Source organism: Nyctereutes procyonoides, unplaced genomic scaffold (assembly GCF_905146905.1).
Source record: "Nyctereutes procyonoides isolate TBG_1078 unplaced genomic scaffold, NYPRO_anot_genome, whole genome shotgun sequence".
In the NCBI taxonomy this organism is placed as follows: domain Eukaryota; kingdom Metazoa; phylum Chordata; class Mammalia; order Carnivora; family Canidae; genus Nyctereutes; species Nyctereutes procyonoides.
In genome coordinates, this window is record NW_026575030.1 from 24,655,471 (window position 1) to 24,683,413 (window position 27,943).

Below are 27,943 nucleotides of genomic sequence, written 5' to 3' on the forward strand. Positions count from 1 at the left end.
ACCTCATCATCATTAGAATAAAAATCACAAAAGTCTGATGGTGACAAGCCAATTTAGATGGTAATTTTTTAAAACTTTAGTGTATAAAAGTATAGTAGCTAGAATGTTAGAGTAGAAATTAGAAGGGTGGAGTAGGGCAGTCCGTGTGGCTCAGCCATTTAGCGCCACCTTCGGCTCATGGCATGATCCTGAGTCCCGTATCTCTCATGAATAAATAAATAAAATGTATAAAAAAAAAGAAAAAAGAGAGAAGGATGGAGTAATAGAAAAACTTAGAAATGTTATTTACTTTTTTTTTTTTTTAAGATTTTCTTTATTTATTCATGAGAGAGAGAGAGAGGCAGAGACACAGGCAGAGGGAGAAGCAGGCCCCGTACAGGGAGCCCAACATGGGACTTGATCCTGGGTCTCCAGGATCAGGCCGTGGCCTGAAGACAGCACTAAATCGCTGAGCCACCTGGGCTGCCCAGAAGTGTTATTTACCTTGATGAATTTGCCATAGCTTGTTTTGTAGCTGTATCTTAGTTCTGTAGGCCCCAAATTTGGTTTTAATAGCACACAGAAATTCAGTCTTAGTAATAGACTCCTGTTGTTTGAAGGAGATTGGTAGATAAAACAAAAAAAAATACAAATGCGTAGGTCCATTCTTTCCCTATAGTAAAACCTTAATAGGATATTAAATTATAATCCGAAGATTACTTAGTATATAATAAGAAAGTGGTATAGGTTACATGATTCAATGTTAAATGGCACTGGTATGTGATATGCTTCATATTTATTTCTGATACCAGGACCAGACTGTTTGGACTGGCATTTTCAACTCCTTCTCTCTGTTTTTCTAAATTTCCAGTTTGACCACCAACCTTTGTATTTTTCCTTTGAGAGTGCTTTTGACTTGGGAAACTTTTTTTCCCTGAAGTATCTTTGTATGATAGCTAATATTTCCCGTTGGGTATTTCATTTTTTGACAGCTTATAGTATTAATGATGTTTTCTGTCCTGGGAAGCCTGCTGCTGTGTATTCAGTGAAAATTGTATATTTTGAAATCCTTTTACCTCTCAGCTTCTATTGTGTCCTTTTTATGTAAAGCACTATATACAGTGTATGATGGAGAAATACAAAATGTGCTTTTTACTGAGTGGCTTAAAACATGGAAATCCAAGAATATAAACATATTAACAAATCCATCGTAATGCAAGCCATTCTGAATAAGTGAATAGCAAACATTAACACAAATGGAAAGTTATTTTGAGAGATGAAAGAGGTTACCATGAGTGTGACATCCAAGAAAGATACATGGAAAAATTAGAGTTTAGGCAAAACTGTGATGGATAGATAATAATCTCAATAAGCTGGTTGAAAGCATTCCATTTGTGGGGAGTGGTCTGAGCAAAATAACAGAGGAAAAAAAAAGAATATGGCACATTTACAGGAAAGGATGTGTAGATGCATTTGGCTAATGAAGGATGCCAGTGCCTGTATACTTGCAACACCGAATTGCAGATTCATAGCAATGTCAGAATTCAGATAATCAAAACAAATTATGATTTTCTTCCTACCTAGAAGGAGAGTTGAGGTCAATTCAAGGTATCACAAATTGAGAAGTTAGCAATAGTTGAAGCACCAATACAAAATGGGCAAGCTAAGACCGGGTCAGCATGCTCAACTACTGATCTTAAGGAAATGAATAAGCAGGTGTTCATCTGCAGATGGCTGCGTGCAATATACACACACCCTCAAAACAAAACAAAACAAAAACGCTGATATTAAACAGCTCTCAATTTATTTCCATTTTATTCTGTTAAGAGCCAGTTACAGATGAGGGTGATCTAGAAGCCTGCAAGTAATGACAGCTGAAAATAGCTATCTGGGGAGGTGGTGTGTGTTTGGAAATAAACCAGGTTCTTTGGTAGAAACAGTTCTTTTCAGATAAGATTAACCAATATCCCTGATGAACATGGATGTAAAAATTCTCAGTAAAGTACTAGCAAACTGAATCCAACAATACATTAAAAAAATCATTAACCACAATCAAGTGGGATTTATTCCAGTTGTAGAGAATTTTGAATAAAAGATACATTAGTTTGAAGTTTGACTTAAAGGGCATGACAATTTCACTGAAGGTTTTAGAGCCTGCATGTGCTATTGACATACCTAAGACTTAACAGAAATCTAATTTCATTTTGTAGGCCAATATTGTAATCTGCGAACTTTAAAAAAATATATATCTTTTTTATGTAAACATTTCTAGTAACCATGCAAATGTATTTTTTAATCAAAATTTATATTTAGGCTGATTTCTGAGTTTGATAATAGGATTTCTGTTACATTTGAAAGTTACTGTCAGGCCTATCTCTCTTCCAACATTCTCATCCTTGACATTAAAAATTTAATTAAAAAAAACCTATTCTCTATCAGTTCTCAGAGTGTATCTTTGGAGAATAGTGTGTGAGTTATGTTTGTGCAATATTCGGGGAGTGTAACGTGTATAGTTTCTCTGGTGTGTGTCTTTAGTTGAGTTCCATGCAGCAGGTGGTCCGAGAGAAAGATGCCCGCTTTGAAACACAAGTTCGTCTTCATGAAGATGAGCTTCTTCAGTTAGTAACCCAGGCAGATGTGGAAACAGAGATGCAACAGGTGTGTTGCTAAAACTTAGTAGAATGACTGTCATTTGGTTAACATTTAATTACCTGATCACAGCCACTTTTCTACCCTTACATATTGTTCTCCACTTGGTCTTAGCATGCTCCTTAATTGACTTCTTTTTGGTGATCGTATCTTCCATTGCATATTAATTATTTTTCCTTGTCCTTACCTTGCCTTTTATGCCTCTAACCAGGTTGTTGGTACTCAAAAGCTGAATTTAGTTGGCAAATGTATGTGGTAGTCAGAAATCTGTTTCTCTTCAGTTTGCCAATTGTAGCTACATTAAAGACATGATCTAAAGCTTCAAATCAATGAAGCCGGCGTAAACCTTGAACAAATTAAAGTTGAAAAGGAGTGATTTTGAAATCATAAAGTCTTTTATTTATATTAATATTCTTAAAAAATTAATTGAGTATATTTTGGAAATTGGCTTCATTGTTTTTAAGTTTATCATCTACTAACTTGAAGGTATTTGTTTTTATTTAGTGTGTTTTTATTTAGTGTGGTAACTAGAAGTGCTCCAGTGGTATTTCATGGTTGATTCATTTAATTGTTTTTGAGTGAAAACTTCTTCCAAGTTCTAAGTAATCCTTTAGAATATACCACTAAATAAAGTTTCAGAATACAGCACTTTTTGAAGTAGAATATTAATATGTACATATATCATTGATTTATTTATCCAACAATTGTTTATCGAGTGCATGTCCTATGCATGAAGCTAGAAGAGAAATGGTTCTTACCTGCAGAGAATGTTCTCTTCGGTGAGTGAGATATACATGTACTTTTGCTTAGGCATAGGACATTGACTTTATAATTTGAAAGGTGGACATTTTGTTTTCTCTAATTAAAAAGACTCCCTAATTCAGGGGCTTGCTTGTGTCTCAGTTTAGTTGTTGTCAGTGTACTGGAGAAGGTATTTTTGGAGATTCTTTTTTGCTGCTCGATGGGAAGCATGGCATGCTGGTGTCCCATTCTTTAATCTGTCATCTTCAACATCCAAAGACCTTAAGCACACATCTACATGATATTTTGAAAGGTAATCAGAGAATGGTTCTCACTGGTTTTGCATATTGTATCTAAAACATTTCATTCTCAGAAATTAAGAGTGCTGCAGAGGAAACTTGAGGAGCATGAAGAAGCTTTACTGGGCCGTGCTCAGGTTGTGGGCTTGCTGCAACAGGAACTAACTTGTGCTGAACAGAAAAACCAGGTACTGCCTTGTGATCTTTACTGCCTGCCTTGGGAGTGGAGTATTTGTTCCTGCTTTATTTTTATTTATTTATTTATTTTTTAGAGAGGGAGAAAGGGAGGTGGGAAGGAGCAGAGAGAGAGAGAAAGAGAATCTTAAGCAGGCTCCATGCCCAGGGCAGTCTGACCAAACCACCCAGACATCCCCACTTCCACTTCAGTTTCCTAGGCAGCATGGATAAAATGGTAAGCCTTCTGAGAATTGATGCCATTTATTCATTTTTTCAACAAATACTCTGTGCTTAAATGGTGGTGATACAGTGATGAGCAAAACAGGTATAGTTCCTTCCCTGATTAAGCGTGCATTCCACATCTTTCATTGTGGCTGTTTTTCTTTGTGCTTTTAGGTCTAGGGTCCTAACTTCTCTAGAATGTCCTTACTGTCCTCTAGTCAGTTTCCTTTCTGTCATATTGCTCTTTTGCTATCTCAGATGGTTCTTGTGCTTAATGTACTATCCCTTGTTTGTTTTGGTTGATTCTCTGTTGGCTTGAAATAATTCATCATGCAATATTCCCTGAATCTAAAGTGATCAGACACGATGTTTTAAAATCTTAATTTTTTTTATTTTTCCCACTAATTTTCTCTCTTCTCCTCTATGATCCCTTTCCCTATTTTTTATATTCCCCATATGAGTGAAATTGAAAATCAGAGAGGGTGACAAAACATGAGAGACTCGTAACTCTGGGAAACGAACAGAGGTAGTGGAAGGGAAGGTGGGGGGGATGGGTTGACTGGGTGATGGGCACTGAGGGGGACACTTGACGGGATGAGCACTGGGTGTTATACTATATGTTGGCAAATCGAACTCCAATAAAAAAATATACAAAGAAAAATTAAAGTTTTAAAATCTTAAGCTCAAGTATCCCATCCCATACTGTCATTCCCTTTCTCAGACTGGCCTGACCTTCATTCTTATTGAAATCCCCCAATCTTTTCACCTTGTTCCTCTGGTATATTAGTTCTTTCCTGGCCTCTCTCCTTTCCCTGTCTGCTATTGACCCATGTTTGACCATTTGGACTACTCTTTTATCAGCCCTTGGATTCCTGTGACCTGGTCTTATCACATCAAGTAGCCAAATACTAATGTGGCACCGGTGATAAGTCCACATTCTCTGCTTGTTCATCTGGGTGCTTCATGCTGTTGGAGAAAGTCAGTCATCTCAATTTTCAACTCTCCTTGAGGAGGACTTTCTTGCATTGAAACATTTTCCCATATCTCCTATCCTAATAAAACCTGTATCCTGATCCCAAGGCCTCTGGTCTCACTGTCATCAGACAGCTGGGTTCAAGTCTCATTTGTGCCTCTTACTAGTTACTATAGAGTTACAGCTCTGTGACTTTTGGCAAATTTCCCTTCTTCTCTGCTCTTGTTAATATAAGTATCTCTCTCATGGCCTCTGCCATTTTTGTATTATAATTATTTGGTTAAATGTGACTGCCCCACTGAACTCTTCAGTTCCACGAGGGCAGAGACTGCGTTCATTCATTCAGCATTTATTGATCACTAGGTCCTCAATACGACATGTACTGTGCTAGGTGCTAAAGAACAGTAGTGATAAAACAAAATCCCTTCCCTTATTGAACTTATTTTATAATGAGAGAGAAAGTAAGAGATAATGGTACAAATAAATACGTATGAATATAAATTGTTAAAAGTATCAAGAAGCAAAAACAGGGTCTTATGCAGTTAGTTGTAGGTTAGGTCCTGAGTGTCATATCCCTTGCTTTACCTAGAAGAGGCACTTCACTATGCTTATTGAAAAGAAAGAATGAATTTATGGCTCATGAGGCTTTGTCTTTTTTTCTTAGATTCTCTCTCAGCAGTTACAGCAGATGGAAACTGAGCATAATACTTTAAGGAACACTGTAGAAACAGAAAGACAGGAGTCCAGGATTCTGATGGAAAAGATGAAACTTGAGGTGTCAGAGAGAAAATTATCCTTCCATAACCTGCAGGAAGAAATGCATCATCTTCTGGAACAGCTTGAGCAAGCAGGTCAAGCTCAGGCTGAGCTACAGTCCCGGTACTGTGCTTTGGAACAGAAACACCAAGCAGAAATGGAAGAAAAGATCTCTCATATTTTGAATCTTCAAAAGACTGAGCAAGAACTACACTCTGCCTGTGATGCTCTGAAAGAGGAAAATTCAAAGCTTGTCCAAGATAAGAGTGAACAGGCATTTCATTCAGCTCAGGTCATTCAACAACTGGAAGGTCAGTATTTGATTGTCTTTCAAGTCCACTGTCTAGCACCTGAGTGGCTTCTACTTCCAAATTTCTGGGATCTGTGAATGACATCATTCAATTGAAAGCAAATTCAATTGAAAGCAATTGAATCAGTAGAAGAATTAAGAAAGGCATCTCTTCTGAGCTCTTTGTCATTTCTCCTGTCTTTGGCCGAAATTACAATTTGGATTAATATTATGATTATTGGGCACCAGGGTGGCTCAGTGGTTGAGCGTCTGCCTTTGGCTTGGGTTGTGGTCCCTGGATCCTGGGATTGGGTCCTGCATCAGCCTCTCTGCAGGCAGCCTGCCTCTCCCTCTGGCTTTGTCTCTGCCTCTCTCTGTGTCTCTCGTGAATAAATAAAATCTTAAAAAATATATTTTGATTATCATTATAGTAATAGAAACTATTGATAATGATGTGTCATATGTTAAAAAGAATAATGTGTGAAACATGAGTGCAGTCTCTAGGATTCAGTGACTGAAATGAGTAGAGTTTGAATCAATTTTTGGAAAACTCAGGCTAGATCTAGATGCATAGGTAGGGAGATTGATTGCATGGAGCCATTTTTACTTTTCTTTTTTTTTCCGTTTTTACTTCTAAAGATGAATCAGTACTTATAGATGATCTTTTTTTTTAAGGAAAAATTTTATCCTTTAAGATTTAATGAAAACTTTTTTTTTTAAATGTTATTAAAGTAATGCAGGGACATTGAGTGGCTTAGTTTGTTAAGCATCTGTCTCTTGGTTTCAGCTCAGGTTTTGATCTCATGAGTCATGGGATTGAGCCCCACATTAGGCTGCTATGCTCAGTGTTGAGTTGCTTGGGATTTTCTCTTTCCTCTCCCTCTGAGCCTCCCCCACTAGAATGCACATGCTCTCTCTTTCTCTCTCTCTCAAATAAATAAATAAATCTTAAAAAGTAAATCTGGGCAGCCCTGGTGGCGCAGCGGTTTAGCGCCACCTGCAACCCAGGGCGTGATCCTGGAGACCTGGGATTGAGTCCCACGTCAGGCTCTCTGTATGGTGCCTGCTTCTCCCTCTGCCTGTGTCTCTGCCTCTCTTTCTCTCTCTCTCTCTCTCTGTCTCTGTGAATAAAAAAGAAAAAAAGTAAATCTTTAAAAAAAGTAAATAAAGTAATACATGCCACTAATTTAATTCTAATACATTGACATATATTTAAAGGAAAGATTTTAGGAAGATTTAAGTTAAAGATCTATATTGAGGAACCGAACTTTAACCAGAAAGCCTTGAGGGGCATTATATAGGAACAGTGTGTTACATTAGCACACTGTCCTCTTGAGTGGACTGTGTACATGTTTAGAGTTGTGCTATATTGTCTCAATGGGATTCATGATGCTTCGATGAGGAGTGAAGAAAATAGAATTTAAAAATACTAAAGGCATTTTCAAGGAAGAATGACTTTGTGAATGATTCTAAGCTTGTTTTATTTTACGTTTTAAGGAAGTGGTTTACTGAAATGCCCTTTGGTCCCTCAGAGAATTTAAAGAGTTAAAAACATGTTGTCATTGGCATCCTCATTTTAGTTAACATAACTGACTTAGAGTGAACAGCATGTGCTGTATCTCTAGGAGGTAATAGCTTACCACGTTTTTAGACTTGCAGTAGAGATCATTTCTATTTACTTACTTTGTTTTCCTTAGATCAACTCCAGCAAAAATCCAAAGAAATTACTCAGTTTCTAAGCAGACCAACCTTGCCTAAACATGAAACAGCATCTCAAGCTTCTCTCCCAGATGTTTATACTGAGGATACACAGGTAATGAAATGTATACTTCTAATGAATGTGATCTGTCTTTGCTGTATCATACCTAGGTGCTCTAATGAGAATTTACACCAGAAAGTAATATAAGCTTTCTTTTAGCCAGAAAGTAATATAAGTCTTTTTTGCCTGATAAGATGCTTTTTTGGAGGCGATTCCAGTTGAAAGGAATCATGAAAACCATTAATTTAGTGTCTCAAAAATGGTTAATGACAATATAATAGATAACAAGCACCATGATCTCAGGAACCTTTCTGATTCTAAGGTCTTAGAATTCCATATTGAAAGTAAATCATTGTTTTGATCTTATAATCCATTTTCTCAGCTGAGAAGTCAATTTTGTTTTTGGCAGTTTGAAATTTCACCACCTTTAATGTATACAATTCAGTCTAATCAGACTTAAAAGTTTATTATATAAATCATAATCCTCCCATTAATTAATTAACAGTAAAAACTTTAACTGCCAATTAGCTGTTGTTTGGTCAGTATATTCTCTTTTTCTCCTCTAAAAATCTCTATGGGAAGCTAGATTATAATCACCAGAAGATTGCTTATGGAGCATGGTTATCAAAACAGAGTGAGTTTGATGATTTTTATTGGCTACTGTCAAGCTAGGATAACTGGATTTATTCATCTCCATTATAAAATCATACCCTTCTGAACTGTCAGACTTACTGACCAGCAGAGTTCCACGGTTCCTGGGCAGTACTGTGTACTGATAAAAATTTTTGCTTCCTGGTTTCTAGCTTCTAGGCATTCCAATCTCCTCTATTCTCAAAATCACAACTTTTTCCTTCAATGTTTAAGAACATATTTTCAGTAAATGCAAAGAAATTGAAAGAATTTGATACAAAACATGTATATAGCCACTATCTAGATTCTATCAACATTTTATTATATTTGTTTTATCAAAGATCCATTTATCCATTCACCAGTTCATTTTTTATGTGTTTCACAGCAAATTGCAGAAATGAGAATGTTTTTCAGCATGCATGTCATTGACTGATTTTTAATATTAATAGTTTTTTCTTTTGAATTAAGATTTATAAACATGAAATGTATAAACATTGAGTGTATTATTCATTGATTTTTGACAAATGCATGCACCCGTGTTACCCAAATCCCTATCAAGATATATCCTTATTACCCTACAAAGTATCCTCATACCCTTTCACAGCCAATCACATCCTAACCTTCTAGAGCTGACCAGCGTTCTGTTTTGTCACCATAGATTAATTTTGCCTGTTTTACAACATAATGTAAATGTAATCATGCAATATACATACTCTTTTGTGTAAAGCTTCTTAACACCCAGCATGTTTTGAGATTCATCCATATCGTTGCATATATCATAATGTATTCTTTTATATTGCTGAGAAGTACTCCATTTTGTGAATATTCTGCATTTTCTTTTTGCATGACTGTGCTATAATTTCCTGTTGATGAATACCTGGGCGTTTTCATATTTTGGCCATTATGAATTAAGCTGCTATAAATATTCTCGTACAAGTATTTGTGTGGACATGTTTTCATTTGTCTTCAGTGGATCCTAGTTGAGATCACTGGGCTATAGAGTATGTATTTAGCTTTCTTTTTTTTTTTTTTAGAAGAAAGATTTTACTTATTTATTCATGAGAGAGAGAGAGAGAGAGAGAGAGAAAGGCAGAGACACAAGTAGAGGGAGAAGCAGGTTCCATGCAGGGAGCCCAATGTGGGACCTGATCCTGGGTCCCCAGGATCACGCTCCAGGCTGAAGGTGGCACTAAACCACTGAGCTACCCGGGCTTCCCTGTATTTAGCTTTCTAAGAAACTGGCAGATCATTTCCCAAAGTGGCTGTATTATTTTATATTCCCACCTAAAATATATGATTTGATATTGTCAGTTTAAAAAATTTTAGTCATTCTAATGGGTGCATGGTGGTGTCTCATGGTTTTAATTTGCATTTCCCTGATAAATGATGTTGAATGTTTTCTCTTGAGATTCTTGGCCATTTGTATATCTTCTTTTGATGAAGTACCCTTTCAAATCATTTCTCCACTTAAATCAAATTCTTGTTTTTTTTATTATTGAGTGGAGGGGATTCTTTATATATCCTGAATACTGGTTTATTTTCAAATGTTTGGTGACTATTTTCTCTCATGCTATGGCATACCTCCTACTCATATCCTTCATGGTATCTTTTAATTAGCAGACATTTTATAATTTTGATAAAATCTATTATTTATCATTTTTTATGGATATAATTTTCTGTGTTCTAACTATGAAATTTTTGCTTAATAATGCCAAGTCATGAAGATTTTTCTTTTTTTTTTTTCCCACAACCTTTATGGTTTTAACTTTACCATTTCAGTCTCTGAACCTCACATAAATTTTTGTGTGTGGTATAAGGGAAGGGTCAAGGTTTATTTGGATTGTGACAGTTTTTGGCTGTTAGATATAAAGCTTCTATGAATATTCTTTTAGAAATATTTGTTTGGGGGATCCCTGGGTGGCGCAGCAGTTTGGTGCCTGCCTTTGGCCCAGGGCGTGATCCTGGAGATCCGGGATCGAATCCCACGTCGGGCTCCCTGCATGGAGCCTGCTTCTCCCTCTGCCTGGTCTCTGCCTCTCTCTCTCTCTCTCTGTGATGACTATCATAAATAAATAAAAATTAAAAAAAACAAAACGCACAAAAAAAACTTTAGAAATATTTGTTTGGACCTATGCTCTCTTTACTCTCAGAAAATACCTGGAAGTAGAATGCCTGGATCACCTAGGTATTTGAGAGGTTTTAAGATGCTTCCAGGCTGTTTGCAAAGTGGTTGTACCATTTTCCATTCCCATCAGCAATGTATGAGAGTTCCAGGGATAAGCCTCACTTGGTAATGATATATGACCCTTCTGTTTTGTTAAATTACATTTGTTAAAATTTTGTTTTAAAGTTTTGCATCTGTGTGATGAGGAATTTTTGTCTGTTGTTTTTTTGTAATTTCTTTATCTGATTTTGCTGTATGAGTAAAGCTAGCCTTTTAGAATGAATTGGGAAGTATTCTTACCTCTTTAGTTTTTGGGGGAAGATTTTGTGTAGGCTGGGTATTATTTTTTCCTTAAATGTTTTTTGGAAATTCACCAATGAAGCCATCTAGTCCTAGAGTTGTCTTTTTGGGCGCATTTTTTTCCCCTACCAATTCCATTTGTAGCTATATGGCTTTTCAGGTTACTGGTTTCTTTTTTATTGTACTTTGGTATTTTGTATCTTTTAGGGAATTGGACCATTTCATCTAAAGTGTCAGATTTAAAACCATAAAGTTGTTTGCAATAGTCCCTAATTATCCCTTTTAATATCTGTAGAGCTATAGTGATGTCACCCCTCTTCCTGATATTTGTAATTTGCGTTTTCTTTCTTATACATACTTATACATACTTATACTGCCCAAAGGTTTACCGACTTTATTGATCTCAGAAAAACCAGCTTTGGTTTCATTGATGCTCTGTTGTTTTCTGTTTTGTTGATATCTGCTTTAATCTTTATTATTTACTTTCTTTTGTTTGCTTTGGATTTGATTTCCTCTTAGCTTCTTAAGGTAGAGGCTGAGGCCACTGGTTTGAGAACTTTCTTATTTCCAACGTAGGTGTTTTGCACTATAAATTTCTCCCTACCATCTTCTTTGGCATATCTCACAAATTCTGTTGTGTTTCCTTTTTCACTTAGTTCAAAATACTAATTTCCTATTTGATTTCTTCTTTGCTTCTTGGATTACTTAGTTTTTAGATATTTGGGGATGATGTTCCAGGAGCTGTTTCTATTACTGATTTTTATTTTAATTCTATTGTGGTCAAAACATACTTTGTATAACTCGAATCTTCTGGAATTGATTCAGACCTTTATGGCCCAGAATATTGTCTATTTTGGCAAAATCTTCCATTTGTACTTGAAAATAATTGCTGTTATTGACTGGAGTGTCGTGTAAATGTCAATCATGTAAGGCTTGTTGATTATGTTATTCAAATATACTGTATCATTTGCTTTTCTGCTTGTTTTCTCAATTATCAACAGGAGTATTAAAATCTCAGATTATAGTTGTGGATTTATCTATTTCTCCCTCTTCTATCAATTTGTACATCATTTATTTTCAAGCTGTTACTATGGGCTTAAACATTTAGGATTTTTAGGTCTTAATTAAGTGACCCATTTTTTATTATGAAATGGCCTTCTTTATTCTGGATGACGTTGATGACATTCTTTTTGCTTTGAAATGTACTTTTGTTTGATAGTAATAGAGCTACTGGACTTTTCTTTTAATGGTTCAAAACATACATCTTTTTTTCATTCTGTTACTTTTAACTTGTTTGTATTTTTGTATTTAAAGTTCATTGCTTGTATCCAGCACAGAATTTGAGCCTACTTCTTATCCTGTCTCTGCTGTAAGTTGGAGTGTTCAGACTATTTACATTAATGTTATTGATATAGGGATCCCTGGGTGGCGCAGCGGTTTAGCGCCTGCCTTTGGCCCAGGGCGCGATCCTGGAGACCCGGGATCGAATCCCACGTCGGGCTCCTGGTGCATGGAGCCTGCTTCTCTCTTGGCCTGTGTCTCTGCCTCTCTCTCTCTCTCTCTGTGTGACTATCATAAATAAATTTAAAAAAATTATTGATATAATGTAAAAGTCTCTGACCTTGTTATTTTCTATTGTACCAACTGTTTTCTTATCTTTTTTTTTACTAAGTATTTTTTATGATTTTATTTTTCTCTCCTTGCAGATTATTAGCTATAATTCTTTGTTTTGTTATTCTAGTGGCCACATTATGGGTTATAGTCTCTGTCATTATTGCAGTTTACCTTCACATAATATTACGCTGCTGCATGTATAGAATAAGAACTTATATACATGCATTTCTTCATTTCTGGTTTTTATGTTATTCTTTTACTCATATCTATTTTATAAAAAATACAAAAATATAACATATATAAACAAATTGTTAATTAAGTTGTTATTTATTCAATTATTATTTAAAGACAGTCAAATAATAGAATATTTAACTATCATTGCAGTTACCATTTTGGATACTTTTTATTCTTTAGGGTAGATCAGGGATTGGCAGTGTTTTTCTGAAAAGGGACAAATAGTAAATATTTTAGGTGTTGTGGGTCATATAATCTTTTTTTTGTAGTTACTCTGCCATTATAGAGCAAGAGCTGATATAGAACAAAGATAAATGATTGTGACTGATTTTCAGTTCAGCTTTACTTACAAAAACAGGTAGAAGGCCTCAAAAGTTGCTGAACTCTGGTATAGTTTCATATTTCCATCTGGTATTGTTTTCTTTCTGTCTGAAGGACTTCCTTTAACTTGTGCATGTATGTTGGTGTGTGTGTGTATACACACGATTGTGCAGGTCTGCTGGTGATGAGTTCTTAAAGTTCTTATTTGTCTGAAGACATCTTTATTTCTCCCTTGTTGTTGAAAGATATTCTTGCTGACTACAGAATTCTACATTGATGTTTTTTTTCTTTCAATGCTTTAAGCCTGTTACTCTAGTCTTTCTTTCTTGCATTTTACTTTTTGAGAAGAAATCTACTATCATCCTTATCTCCTCTGCCCCGCCCTGGCAGCTTTTAGGATCTTATGACTGGTTTTGAATACTTAGATTAGATAGTACCTTGGTGTAGTTTTTTGTTTCTTGTGCTTGGAGTTCTTGGAGCCTTTTGAATCTTTGTGTTTATAGTTTTCATCAGGTTGGAAAATTTTCTGCCATTAATTAGTAAACTATTTTTTTCTGATTCTCTCGCCTCTTTTGGGGATTCCATTCACACATATAGTAGATTACTTGAAGTTTTTCCAGAACCCACTGACACCTATCTAAAAATGTTTTTATTTTGCTTTTAATCCTGAAAGGTATTTTGTACTGGTTATATAATTCTGGATCGACGGAATTCAGGACTTTAAAGATTGTGTTTTATTATTTTCTGGCCTATAATTTTCTTCCAACAATTGGTCAAATTACTCAAATTATTATTCCCCTCTATGTAAAGTATCATTTTTTTCTTGGATGATTTTAAGATTTTATCTTTGTCTGTGACATACTTAGTTTTGGTTTTCTTCTGTAATTTTCTCACTTAGCTTTTGTTGAACTTTTTTTTTTTAAGATTTTTAAAAAATATTTATTTATTTATTCACGAGAGACACAGAGAGAGGCAGAGACACAGGCAGAGGGAGAAGCAGGCTTCATACAGGGAGCCCAGTGCGGGACCCGATCCCAGAACCCTGGGGATCATGCCCTGAGCCAAAGGCAGACACTCAACCGCTGAGCCACCCAGGTGTCCCTTTTTTAAAGATTTTATTTATTTATGAGAGACACACAGACACAGATGGAGAAGCAGGCTCCCCACAGGGAGTCTGATGTGGGACTTGATCCAGGACCCTGGGATCATGCTCTGAGCTGAAGACAGATGCTCAGCCATTGAGCTGCCCAGGCATCCCTGTTGAACTTTTTAATCTATATTTGGGAAAATTTTTGCCATTATTTCTTCAAATAAATTTTTTCCTCCATTATGTCCTTGCTCTCCTATGGCACTCCAATTACAAATATATTGAACCTTTTATTTTTCTCACAAGTTCCTGAGGGCTCTGTTCACTTTTCTTTTTTTTTTTTCTTTTTTTCAAACTTCAGATTGGATAATTTCTGTTGATCTGTCTTCAAGTTCACCAAGACTTTCTTCTTTCATATAGGTTCTACTTAAGCCTACCCATTGAATTTTTCATTTCAGGTCTTCTGCTTTTTAGTCCTAGAACTTCTGAGTAGTTCATTATTTTATAGTTTCTTTGTATTACTACAATTCCGTATCTTTTCGTTCATTATGAGCATATTTTCCTTTACATTGTGAGCATACATGTAATAGCTTCCTTAAAATTCTTTTTTTTTTTCTAGTTCTAAAATCTGTACCATTTTGTGCTTCATCTTTGTTGATTATGTTTTCTCTTGAGAATAGGTGTGACATTCCCTGTTTGTGTGGTGAGTGATTTTGTATTCTAACCTGAATATTGTGAAAGTTTTGTTCATAATATTCTCTTTTGTTATTTCTAGAACTCTCAGGAGTTTTTATTACTTTTTAAAAGCCAGTAATTTGGTGCCTGGGTCGATTAAGCATCTGCTTTTGTCTCAGGTCATGATCTCAGGGTCCTGGGATCATGCCCTGCATCAAGCTCTCTGTCCAGCTGGAATCCAGCTTCTCCTTCTGCTCCTCCTCTCCTCCCCACTTGTACTCTCTTCCTGTCTCATTCTCTTTCAGTCAAATAAATAGAATCTTTTTTTTTTTTTAAGAACAATAATTTAGGGATCCCTGGGTGGCGCAGCGGTTTGGTGCCTGCCTTTGGCCCGGGGCACGATTCTGGAGACCCAGGATCGAATCCCACGTCGGGCTCCCTGCATGGAGCCTGCTTCTCCCTCTGCCTGTGTCTCTGCCTCTCTCTCTCTCTCTCTCTCTCTCTCTGTGACTATCATGAATAAATAAATAAAATCTTAAAAAAAAAAAAAGAACAATAATTTGTATTCAAACCATCGGCTCTGGCCTATGGTGGGCAGCCATTCAAAACTCAGTTATTTTTTGCCCTAGCTCTTCTGTTTTGAGTCAGCCTTGCAAATGCATAGTTAATTGTTTAGCCAGTGATTGGGCTAAATTTATGCCTAGAATTTAGGGCTCCTTCATGGTGATTTTTTTCTCCTTTCTTTGATTTCCCCTCTTACAGTCTGGCAGCTGCGGTTGTCCCAGTCTTTCTAGTTTTTCAGGCTCTCATTCTGCAGCTTTTCTACCCATATTTTACTTGCTCTGTGTAATGCAAATGGGAACTTCCCTCAGGATAAAAATCATAGAATCCTTTAACTCATGTCTTGCCGTTTCTTTAAACATCAAATGACAATTTAGGACTGAGTGAACTGAAAAGACCCTCAAGGCTCAAAAATTCTACACTTTTATGAAGAATTGTATAGAATAATCCCCTTGGAGAAGAACAACATATGAAACGACATACAACTAAGGATGTGTCATAATTAGATAAATGGTTTTCCATTTCCTTACTAGGAAAACCAAATCAATATGGATGCATTAATGAAGCACAAGATAATTTTTATTATTCTTGGAAAAAACAAAAACAGTTATGGCTCTTCTTCTTTTCCTTAAGGTTACATGTTAACTTTTGTTCTTGTTCTTTGGGAGTCTCCCTTCATATTTAGTCTCCTATAAGAGACTGACCTTATTATCCAGTGGCATTAATCAAAGTTTGTGGACCTGAAAATCTTTTTTCTTATGCAACAGACTTGAGATTCTTTGTAATCCAGAGTCCATTTTTAAATTTGAAAGCCAATGAACTAGAAGTTTGTGTGAAAGATTTTCTGTCTTCTGGTAAAAAAACATTACTTTAAAGATGCAGATAAGCAGATGCCATTTTAAAAGTATTTTCATGGCTGGAGAACTTTTAGAAGACAAAAATGCAGGGCCTGTCTGGGCATTAATGTGAGAGTTTTCACTAAGAATCATTAATTTGTTGTCTCTACAATTTAGGCCGTCAATGAGGAGAATATTGCCTTTTTGCAGAAGAAAGTGGTAGAACTAGAGAATGAAAAGAAAGCTTTGCTTCTTAGTTCTATTGAGCTGGAAGAGCTGAAAGCTGAGAATGGTATGTATAAATGACAACTGTAATTCTCTGTCTTCTTAGCTCACATGTACCTCTGCTTTTATCACTATACATATATATAGATTTTTGGATTCTATGACAGTAAAGATCTTAGCACTGATGGTAGTTATTGAAGATAGCATTAATACACCATAAACAAAGCACCATGTCAGTGTTTATGTAAGTATAACATTTTATATTATGGGATATGCTGCAGGATATCTGTATTATATTTACCTTGGAGTGGTCAAGGGATCTTTTCAGGAGCATGGCTTGAATAGGAACTAATGGAACTAATAAGAGGGTGAATTTTTCAATAGCAAAATGAAGAAAGAAAGGACATTCCTGGTAATAAATTTTGGAGATGAGATAACAGAGATCAGTATAAATAAAGGTCCAAAAGTAGAAAACATTTTGGATTTTGCTAATACTAATATACTACTTAGAGCCCTATCCCTTTCCCTGAGCCAGGCTAATTCTTAATCATCTTTTAGGCCTCAACTAGGATATTATGTTTTTCAGAAGTTGACCCTGTGATCCTTGTCAGTTGGATTAAATTTTTGCGCCTCACTAACATTCTTGACTTTCCTTTAACATTGTATTAAAATCCTCTGTTTATGTTTATATTTTATAAACTCTTCAGAGATAAAGTATAAGCCTTTCAAGGGTAGGAACCATTTTTCTTTTTCACCTTTGCTTTACCTTTTACCAAGAACTAGTGCAGTCCTTGGCAAATAGTGGCTGCCAAATAAAATTTTGTTGGATTGAACTACAAAAACAGCATTTTTTTCTGGTAGACTATGTGTGAATAATAAAGAAAAAAGACATAACTTCCTTTTACTTACTACTTACTTCACAAGAACCTTAATGGTTATAGTAACATGTAGTTAATAGTGCATTAATGATCTATTTTATCCGTGATAAACTGCACTACTGTACAGCTTTATCTTCGAAGAGAATGAATACCAAATAAAGTTTGTAAAGACAGTATTTCCACCTTAACCACTCTTCAGTTCTACTTAGCTCAAAACACTGGGGATTATATATCTTTGTTAGACAAAGATATTCTCACCATTGTTAATACATAATGCTGCAAATTCAGCTCATTATTCAACCCACTTAAAGCACTTCTCTGAGACCTTTCCATGATGCTTATTTTGCAGTTTTGCAAACAATGCTTATCACTGTCATGTAGCTTATTATAGTTTAGAGGTGTTACAAGTTCCATTCTCTTTGCTTTTTCCTGCAGGGATCACTGGCCTTAAGATTTTCTGTATTGGTTTTTGTATTTGGTGTCAGGTTACTTGTGCTTTGTGTGTCATACTTTGTTCAACTCACCTTTTGTACTTCCATTTCTGCCACTGTACCTCTTCCCCAAATAATCTTGTGAGGTGTTTGAACACATCATATACCGTTTTGAATTCATTTGTTTCTTGAGTTGTCATTCATTCATTTAACAGATTTCTGTGGTACCTGTTCTTTGTGCCAGGCAGGTATCTAGTTGCTGCAGATGCTGCCCTGAATATACTAGAGGGGAAGATAGGCCATAAATAAGTATATAACTATTAGGATAAAAATAAAATAGGTAAGTGCAAGTATGCATGGGGGAAGAGGAAAGCGGCATTAGAGTGATCACAGTAGCCCTCTCTGTTAACTTGAAACCTGAATGCTAGAAAGGGGACAGCCATGCAAAGAGGCTGAGCAAGGAGCATTCCAAGCAGAGAAAAGAGCAATGCAAATTATCATGAGATCTGAATAAATTTGATATGTTTGCAGACAGAAGTAAGACCAGTATTTTGGGAGTTGAGTGAACAAAAAGGGGCAGTGCAGAAGAGGAGATTGTAGAGTAAGTGGGGTAAACTCATGAGAGCCCATGTAGGTCATGTTAAGACACCTAGATGTAGTGTAAAAAATATGCGCTTATTTTCCTTTGATATATCTATCTTAGCTTCTCAAAAGAATATAAACCTCTTGGGGGCCTATTAATAATCAGTATTTTTGTCCTCCAAGGTATACTTTTTTTTAAATTATTAAATTCAGTTAGCCAACATATAGTATGTCATTAGTTTCAGATGTAGTTTTCAGTAATTCATCAGTTGCATATAACATCCAGTGCTCATCACATCATGTGCCCTCCTTAATGCCCATCCCCTAGTTAGCCCGGCCACCCACCCACCTACTACCCTTTTTATATGTATGCATTAAAATAGAACATGGGGTAGAACTTGGGAGACTGGATTATGATCCCAGCTCTCTGTGAAATAGCTGTAGGTCATGTCATTCTCTGTTTCCTTATATTTTCACTGAGGAGATGGATAGCTCTGTTCTAGTGCTAAACTTTTTTTTTTTTTTTAAGATTTTATTTATCTATTTGACAGAAAAAGTGAGTGAAAGAGAACACAAGCAGGGGGAAAGGCAGAGGGAGAAACAGGCTCCCCACCGAGTCAGGAGCCTGATGTGGGGCTTGATCCCAGGACCCCGGGATCATGACCTGAATGCAAGGCAGACGCTTAACCAGCTGCGCCACCCAGGTGCCCCTAGTGCAAAATTTGACATCTTTATGAAAGAATATTGACATTTATGTGCTATATTAATGTAAAACATACACTCACACACACACACACACACATATATATATTTTTAAGATTTACTTATTTTTGGGAAAGATAGAGTGTGCATGTGAGCAGGCAGAAGGGTGAAGGGAGAGGGAGAGAGAATCTCAAGCAGACTCTCCACTGAATGCAGAGCCCAATGCAGGGCTCAATTCTAGGACCCTGAGATCATGACCTGAGTGGAAATCAAGAGTTGGCCACTTAACTGACAGACCCCCAGATGCTCCTAATCCTAATGTAAGATGTATATTATGAATACAGTAGCATTATTGATAAACCAAAGAAGACTTATCACCCTAGAAGTCCCAAATTATACCACAAAAATAGCTGCTACTTCTGGTGTCCTTCTCCTTTAAAACCCTCCACTATTTATATACTTCACTCAGATTATTATTACCTAGCACCATTCTTTTTTTTTTTTTTTACCATTCTATCTTATATCTCATCTTCTCTTGCCACTTTTTTTTAATAACATAATCCTTTTATCTTCCCAAAATTATATTTCTTTCTTCTTGATTATTTCATGCATCTCAGATAGCCTCATACACAATCATGCCTCTGTTTTCTCAAACACTACATAAATCATCTAAGGATATTTATTTTGTGACTTTCAGAAAAACTATCTTCTCAGATTACTCTCTTGGAGGCTCAGAATAGAAGTGGAGAGGCAGATAGAGAAGTCAGTGAGGTAAGTGATATGTTCTTAAAATAACCAAAATGTGTACTAGATCAAGAGGAATTAGCTTCAAACCTAAACATTTCTGTAATTTTCTGATGTTGACTGAGCATTACATTACCTAGAAAGTGAGATCTATTTAAGAAAGTCATAATGGTTATTATTTCCCATTTAGTCTTCCTCATTTCTGAATATTTGGATTTTTTAAATTTGTCTTGAACCAGAATGCAAGTACAGTAGCCACTTATTTGGGATTTGAGAATCCCTTTCTCAAAGTGCATTATTTATCTCAAAATTCTTTGCCCATCTCAGAAAAGTTTCACAGTAAGATTAGACAAAATCTCTAGTTCCCCTCCATTAAATTGGTGTAGGTTCATTTTATATTCTATTTTTGAAGAATGGTGCTTTTTATAACCTGAAAATTACCACAAGAAATGTGTGGTTCTTTAATATTCTGTTGATTTAAGATTATTGTTAGCTGTATTATGTTTAAGTACCTTTATTCTTCCAATCAAGAAGTCAGTGATAGAGTCATAAGTGGACTGGAGGAATAATATAACGTTTTTTAACAGAAGTATCACTAAAAAAGGTATCTGCTTAATTACTATATTAGAATTCTTCAAAGAAACAAAATAGGAAGTATGTATATATGTAGAGAGATTGATTTTAAGGGAATTGGCTCATGCAATTGTAGAAGCTGGCAAATCCAAAATCTAAAGGGTAGGTAGGCCAGCAGGCTAGAGACCCAAGGAAGAGTTACAGTTTCAAGTCTGAAGACAGTTTGCTGGCAAAATTCCCTCTGTTTGGAGGTGGTCAGTCTTTTTTTTTTTTTGGTTAAGGCTTATAGCTGATTGGATGAGGCCCACCTATTTTTATGGAGGGTAATCTACTCAAAGTCTACTGATTTAAATGTTAATCTCAGCTAAAAAAAAATACCTTCAGAGAAGCATCTAGAATAATATTTGACCAAGTATCTGGGTACTGTGCCTTAGCCAACTTGACAATTAAATTAACCACTACGTTTGTATTCAGTATCTTTTCATGGGGCTACTGACTCTGTTCACAAAATTGGCAAAAGGAAACTAAATTTTGAAAGTTGTAGCATTATATTGATACTGGCAGAATAAAAATGAATCTTGTTTGACCACTCAGGTACTTAATGTGGGGCTTAGCAGCACTAGTGTCTAGTGAAAACAAGATAACGTAGATCAAAAAGAGGAACAGATAAGAAAGATGGTAATCTCTTAAGAAAAAGAAAAACAATACCAAAAAGGAGAACAAATAAACAGAGAATAATGAAATGAAAGGGAAAAAAAAATATACAGAAATTGCAAAAGGAAAGGTGCCTAAGATAATCCTTTGAGATAAGAGAAAATGAGTAGAAAAAGTTCATAGAATGTGTAAGCTCAGCCAAAAGGGCAAGACTAGTATTAGAAAAAGTAATGAGAGTGGCAAAAAAAAAAAACCTCTGGTTCTCTGTCTTATCGTGGGTAACTTTGATTTTTCACTTGAACCAAAAAGTGGATTGAATTCTATAGGTATTGTAGGGAGTAACAGAGAATGTGACCAAGGGAAGGAGGAGAGTGAATGAAGTAGCATGACAGAAAAGAGGAAATAAGTATACTTAAGGCGAGAGAGAGAGAGAGAACTAGAACAAAAAAGGAATTACATAGAAGTCTTCTGGCAGAAGTGATACCTTGACTATATTAGGTCTTTAACGTATACAGAGATGGATAAAATAAGAATGTGATGTGAAGAAATTATAAAGGAAATTTTTCTTTGTGCTTAAATACTGTGTTTAGTTTTAGTCTCCAGAAATTTGAATATGAATGCAGAGAGCAAAGAATTTTGAATGATTAAAAATGATGTTTATGAAAATGATCACCTTTCTTTAATTTTAAAATGATGAATATTTTTTTCTTATTCAGTGGCTGAGAATGTTACCAACATAATAGCATATACTCATTGAATACTTGCTATATGCCAGTTTTTGCTAGTAAATGGCAGAACTCAGACGTGAATTTAGGCAGTTGAGCTATAGAGCTTGTACTCTTGGCCACTACATTATTTGACAATCCTATGGTTTTGTTTTTTTTTCTTCCTATAAAATTGGATTTTTTTCTGGGAAAAAAATGATGCTGTTGGCAAAGGTGAAGATTTCATTGTGTACACTATCCCCAAACTCTTTTAGTAAAATTCTAATGAAATTCATCATCATTGAAATAATGTATATGGATTGAGCAGTCTAACACAGTTATCTTTGTAATAATAATGGTAATTATTTTGTCAAATCTGTAATTTCTTACCCAAGCCTCAGCAGAGCTGCTTTTTTGATTATTTGATGGTGTAAATTTATCTTAACCTACTTGTTTGATAATCTCCTATCTGGTAATGGCTATCTTATTTACTAGTTCCATCTCAGTGGACAGCTTAGGAAAAGAATGTTATAACTTCCTTTTTGGAATGAGATGAAACAAAATTTACTCCATTTCCTGCTTCTCTTTTTTTTTAAGTAGTTCTTAAGAGAAACGCATAGGAATTTTAATCCAAAGAAAAAAAAAGTTTATCAAGTAAGGGATATCCAGAAAAGGAGTTCTAGGTTACCATAGGTGTTATGAATGTGGCTTGACCTCAGTAGGATTGACGGGTACACTCAGAAGTCCAATTTGGGAAATAAAAACTGATTTTAAAAGTATTTAGCAGTTTTATGGTAGGAAGTTTGAACTAGAAAGTTGCAGGTTTTGAAAAATGCATGAAATCCAAGTTTTTCTTATAAGACATCTGACTGAGGCTTTTCCTTTCTTTTTTTTAAAAAAAAATAGACCAGCGTTGTTGATGTTACCAGGCTTGATATGAGCAGCTCTTCTGCTGAAGAAAGTGGACAGGATGTCCTAGACAACACATTTTCTCAGAAACATAAAGAACTGTCAGTTTTACTGTTGGAAATGAAAGAAGCTCAAAAAGAGATTGCATTTCTTAAGTTGCAGCTCCAGGGGAAAAAGGCCGAGGGGGACCCTGAGGTCCCTGACCAGAAAGAAATGAAGCAGACAGAGAGTGAAGGAATACCTACAGTTAGCACGAAAATATTGCCTGAAGATACAGGGCAACATTTTCCTTCAATGCCACATGAAGAAAGCAGTCTTCCAACAGTTGAAAAAGAAGAGCAGATGAGTACTAAACATCAAAATAGAACTTCTGAGGAAATACCTTTAAATGACACCGGGATGGAATTAAAATCAATGAAGGAAGATGGTGTTGACAAACCCCCTGCTGCTGTACCAGGAATTTGTCAGTGTCATCAGGATGAGTTGGAAAGGCTAAAAAGGCAAATTTCAGAGCTTGAGATAAACTTTCGTAAAGCAGAAGAAATCTACGAGGAAAGTTTAGATGAGAAAGCTAAGGAAATCAGCAACCTAAACCAGTTGATTGAAGAATTGAGGGAAAATGCTGACAACACCAACAGTGCATTCACTGCTTTGTCTGAAGAAAGAGACCAGCTTCTTTCTCAAGTGAAGGAACTTAGTGTGGTGACAGAACTGAGGGCTCAGGTACAACAACTGGAAGTGAACCTTGCAGAAGCAGAAAGGCAGAGAAGATTTGACTATGAAAGTCAAACGACTCATCACAACTTGCTTACTGAACAGATCCATAGTCTCAGCATAGAAGCAAAATCTAAAGATGTGAAAATTGAAGTTTTACAGAATGAGCTGGATGATATACAGCTTCAGTTTTCTGAACAGAGTACACTGATAAAAAGCCTGCAAAGCCAGCTGCAGAAGAAGGAGACTGAAGTGCTGAAAGGAGCAGAAAGTGTGAAGGATATCTCAAATAAGATGGAAGAACTTTCCCAAGCTCTTTCACAAAAGGAACTTGAAATAGCAAAAATGGATCAACTCTTATTAGAGAAAAACAGAGATGTGGAAACCCTCCAACAAACTATTCTGGAGAAGGATCAGCAAGTGACAGAAATCAGCTTTAGTATGACTGAGAAAATGGTTCAGCTTAATGAAGAGAAGTTTTCTCTTGGGATTGAAATTAAGACTCTTAAAGAACAGCTGAACTTATTATCCAGAGCTGAAGAGGCAAAAAAAGAGCAGGTAGAAGAAGATAAAGAAGTTGTTTCTGGCCTTAAACAGAATTATGATGAGCTAAGCCCAGCAGGGCTCCTAAGTAAAGAAGAACTTCAGCATGAATTAGATCTTGTAAAGAAAGAAAGTGAACAGAGAAAGAGAAAGCTCCAGGCAGCTCTTATTAACAGAAAGGAACTTCTACAGAGAGTCAGTAGATTAGAAGAGGAATTGGCCAAAGTGAAAGATGAATCTACAAAAGAGATCCTGCTCAATGAGCGTGAGAAGAAGGAAATGGAGGAAGATAAAGAAAGCAAAAAAGGCTCAGAAAAATGTGTGACCGCTAAGTGCCAAGAAATAGAAATTTCTTTAAAACAGACCATATCTGAGAAAGAGGTGGAATTAGAACATGTAAGGAAGGATTTAGAAGAAAAGGTAGCCACTGAAGAACAGTTACAGGCTGTGATCAAACAGATGAATCAGAACTTGCAAGAAAAGACAAACCAAATAGACTTGCTGCAAGCGGAAATCATTGAAAACCAAGCAGTTATCCAAAAGTTAACCACAGGTAACAAGGACGTAGGTGATGGAGACTCAGCAGCGCCTGTAAAAGAAACAGTGGCGATCAGCCCACCTGGTGCAGGTAGTGGAGAACGCTGGAAACCAGAACTGGAAGAAAAGATACTGGACCTTGAAAAAGAAAGAGAGCAACTTCAAAAGAAACTACAGGAAGTGTTAACCTCTCGAAAGGCGATTCTACAGAAGGCACAGGAGAAAGAAAGACATCTTAGGGAGGAGCTCCATCAACAGAAAGAGGAGTATAATCGCTTACAAGAACAGTTTGATGAGCAGAGCAAGGAAAATGAGAACATTGGAGACCAGCTAAGACAACTCCAGATTCAAGTAAAGGAGTCTGTAGACAGAAAACTCCTGGGCATTGACCAGCAGGATCCAGGCTCTTCCACTCAAAGTTTAAAAGAACCTTTATTCAAAACCGCAGAGCAGCAACCTGCTCAACTTGTTTCAGAATCTGACTTGGTTTCTCATCCTAGTAATGCAGATTCTTTGCAAGGCAGTACTTCTGTTGCCCAGATTAAGACCCAGCTGAAAGAGATAGAGGCTGAGAAAGAGGAGTTGGAATTGAAGGTTAGTTCTGCAACAAGTGAGCTTACTAAAAAATCTGAAGAGGTATTTCAGTTACAAGAGCAGATAAATAAACAAGGTTTGGAAATCCAAAGTCTGAGGACAGTATCCCATGAAGCTGAAGCCCATGCAGAAAGCCTGAGACAAAAATTGGAAAGCAGCCAGCTAGAAATTGCTGGATTAGAACATTTAAGAGAATTACAGCCTGAATTAGATGAACTGCAAAAACTCATAAGCAAAAAGGAAGAAGAAGTTAGATACCTTTCTGGACAGCTTAATGAGAAAGAAGAGGCCCTTATGAAAGTACAGACAGAGATAATGGAACAAGAGGATTTAATCAAGGCTCTGCGTACACAGCTGGAAATGCAAGCTAAAGAACATGATGAGAAGATAAAGCAGTTACAAGTAGAACTTTGTGAAATAAAGCAAAAACCAGAAGAGACTGGAGAAGAAAGTAAAGCAAAGCAACAAATACAGAGGAAATTACAAGCTGCCCTTATATCCCGAAAAGAAGCACTAAAAGAAAACAAAGGTCTCCAAGAAGAGTTGTCTTTGGCCAGAGATACTATTGAACATCTCACTAAGTCTCTGGCAGATGTGGAAAGTCAAGTTTCTACTCAAAATAAAGAAAAAGATATGTTCTTAGGAAAGCTAGCTCTTCTTCAGGAAGAAAGAGACAAACTCATTACAGAAGTGGACAGGTCTTTAATGGAAAATCAAAGTCTCAATGGCTCTTGTGAAAGTCTGAAATTAGCTCTGGAGGATCTTACTGAAGACAAGGAAAATTTAGTGAAGGAAATTGAATCTTTGAAATGTTCTAAGATTGCAGAAAGCACTGAGTGGCAAGAGAAACACCAAGAGTTACAAAAAGAATATGAAATTCTTCTGCAGTCCTATGAGAATGTCAGTAATGAGGCAGAAAGGATTCAGCATGTCATGGAAACTGTGAGACAAGAGAAGCAAGAACTGTATGGCAAGTTAAGAAGCACAGAAGCAAACAAGAAAGAGGCAGAAAAGCAATTGCAGGAAGCTGAACAGGAAATGGAAGAAATGAAAGAAAAAATGAGAAAGTTTGCTAAATCTAAACAACAGAAAATCCTAGAACTGGAAGAGGAGAATGACCGGCTTAGAGCAGAGGTACACTCCGCAGGAGGTACATCTAATGATGGTATGGAAGCACTTCTTTCTTCCAATTCCAACTTGAAAGAGGAACTAGAAAGGGTCAAAACAGAGTATAAAACCCTTTCTCAAGAGTTTGAGGCTTTAATGACTGAGAAGAACTCTCTAAGTGAAGAGGTTCAAGATTTAAAGCATCAGGTAGAAAGTAATGTAATCAAACAAGGTAGCTTAGAAACCACTGAGAAACATGATAACCAAAGAGACCATTGGAGGAGCATTGAAGGAGCAACCATTGAAGGAGCAACACAGTCTGTCCCAGGTGAAGCTAATGAGCAAGACTCTCAGAACATGAGCGCAAGGTCTGAAGATTCAGAGTCTGTTCTATCAGAAAATAGTGCCAAGAAGCTTGATGAAAGTGAGAATGTCAGCCCACGTGATGAAATTAATAACTACCTTCAGCAGATTGATCAGCTCAAAGAAAGAATTGATGAGTTAGAGGAAGAGAAGCAGAAAGAAAGGGAATTTAGCCAGACTTTAGAAAGTGAGAGAAGTGGTTTACTGAGTCAAATATCAGCAAAGGACAATGAACTAAAAGTGCTTCAGGAAGAAGTAACCAAAATAAACCTATCAAATCAGCAAATACAAGAAGAACTTGCCAGAGTTACCAAGCTAAAGGAGACAGCAGAAGAAGAGAAAGATGATTTGGAAGAGAGGCTTATGAATCAATTAGCAGAACTTAATGGAAGCATTGGGAATTACTATCAGGATGTTACAGATGCCCAAATTAAAAATGAGCTACTAGAATCTGAAATGCAGAACCTTAAAAAGTGTGTGAGTGAATTGGAAGAAGAAAAGCAGCAGCTAGTCAAAGAGAAAACTAAGGTGGAATCAGAAATCCGAAAGGAATATTTGGAGAAAATACAAGGTGCTCAGAAGGGACCTGGCAATAAAAGTCATGCAAAAGAACTTCAGGAGCTTTTAAAAGAAAAACAACAAGAAGTAAAGCAACTGCAGAAGGACTGCATCAGGTACCAAGAGAAAATTAGTGCTCTGGAGAGAACTGTTAAGGCCCTAGAATTTGTTCAGACTGAGTCCCAAAAAGATTTGGAAATAACCAAAGAAAATCTGGCTCAAGCCACTGAACACCGCAAGAAGGCAGAAGCAGAATTGGCTCGCTTCAAAGTACTGCTAGATGACACTCAGAGTGAAGCAGCAAGGGTCCTAGCAGACAATCTCAAATTGAAAAAGGAACTTCAGTCAAACAAAGAATCAGTAAAAAGCCAAATGAAACAAAAGGATGAGGATCTGGAGCGAAGACTGGAGCAGGTAGAGGAGAAACACCTGAAAGAGAAGAAGAACATGCAAGAGAAACTGGATGCTTTGCGGAGAGAAAAAGTCCAGTTGGAAGAGACGTTGGGGGAGATTCAGATTACTTTGAACAACAAAGACAGGGAAGTTAAGCAACTTCAGGAAAACTTGGATAGTACTGTGGCCCAGCTTGCAGCTTTCACGAAGAGCATGTCTTCCCTCCAGGATGATCGAGACAGGGTGATAGATGAAGCCAAGAAATGGGAGAGGAAATTCAGTGATGCTATTCAAACCAAAGAAGAAGAAATTAGACTCAAAGAGGAGAATTGCAGTGTTCTAAAGGATCAACTTCGGCAGATGTCTATCCACATGGAAGAATTGAAGATCAACATTTCCAGGTAAATGGGTAACTTTTTTGCTCTTCTAAATGTAACTGAAGGCAAAGAAAGTCTCTAAACTATGT

General features: G+C 36.4%; 1 protein-coding gene across 3 annotated transcripts in view; it reads left to right on the plus strand.

The window, feature by feature from the left end:
* The window catches only part of GOLGB1 (golgin B1), a 90,153-nt gene that overhangs the window by 27,281 nt on the left and 34,929 nt on the right, over positions 1-27,943 (plus strand). Inside the window, exons 7-13 of one of the 3 annotated variants that reach the window (XM_055316012.1) lie at positions 2,515-2,637; positions 3,743-3,856; positions 5,705-6,107; positions 7,783-7,898; positions 16,444-16,558; positions 19,782-19,855; positions 22,666-27,878. In XM_055316012.1, the coding sequence (XP_055171987.1) occupies positions 2,515-2,637; positions 3,743-3,856; positions 5,705-6,107; positions 7,783-7,898; positions 16,444-16,558; positions 19,782-19,855; positions 22,666-27,878 (6,158 nt within the window). The remainder of the gene's footprint in view (positions 1-2,514; positions 2,638-3,742; positions 3,857-5,704; positions 6,108-7,782; positions 7,899-16,443; positions 16,559-19,781; positions 19,856-22,665; positions 27,879-27,943) is intronic. The other 2 variants (XM_055316013.1, XM_055316014.1) reach the window with 2 other exon arrangements.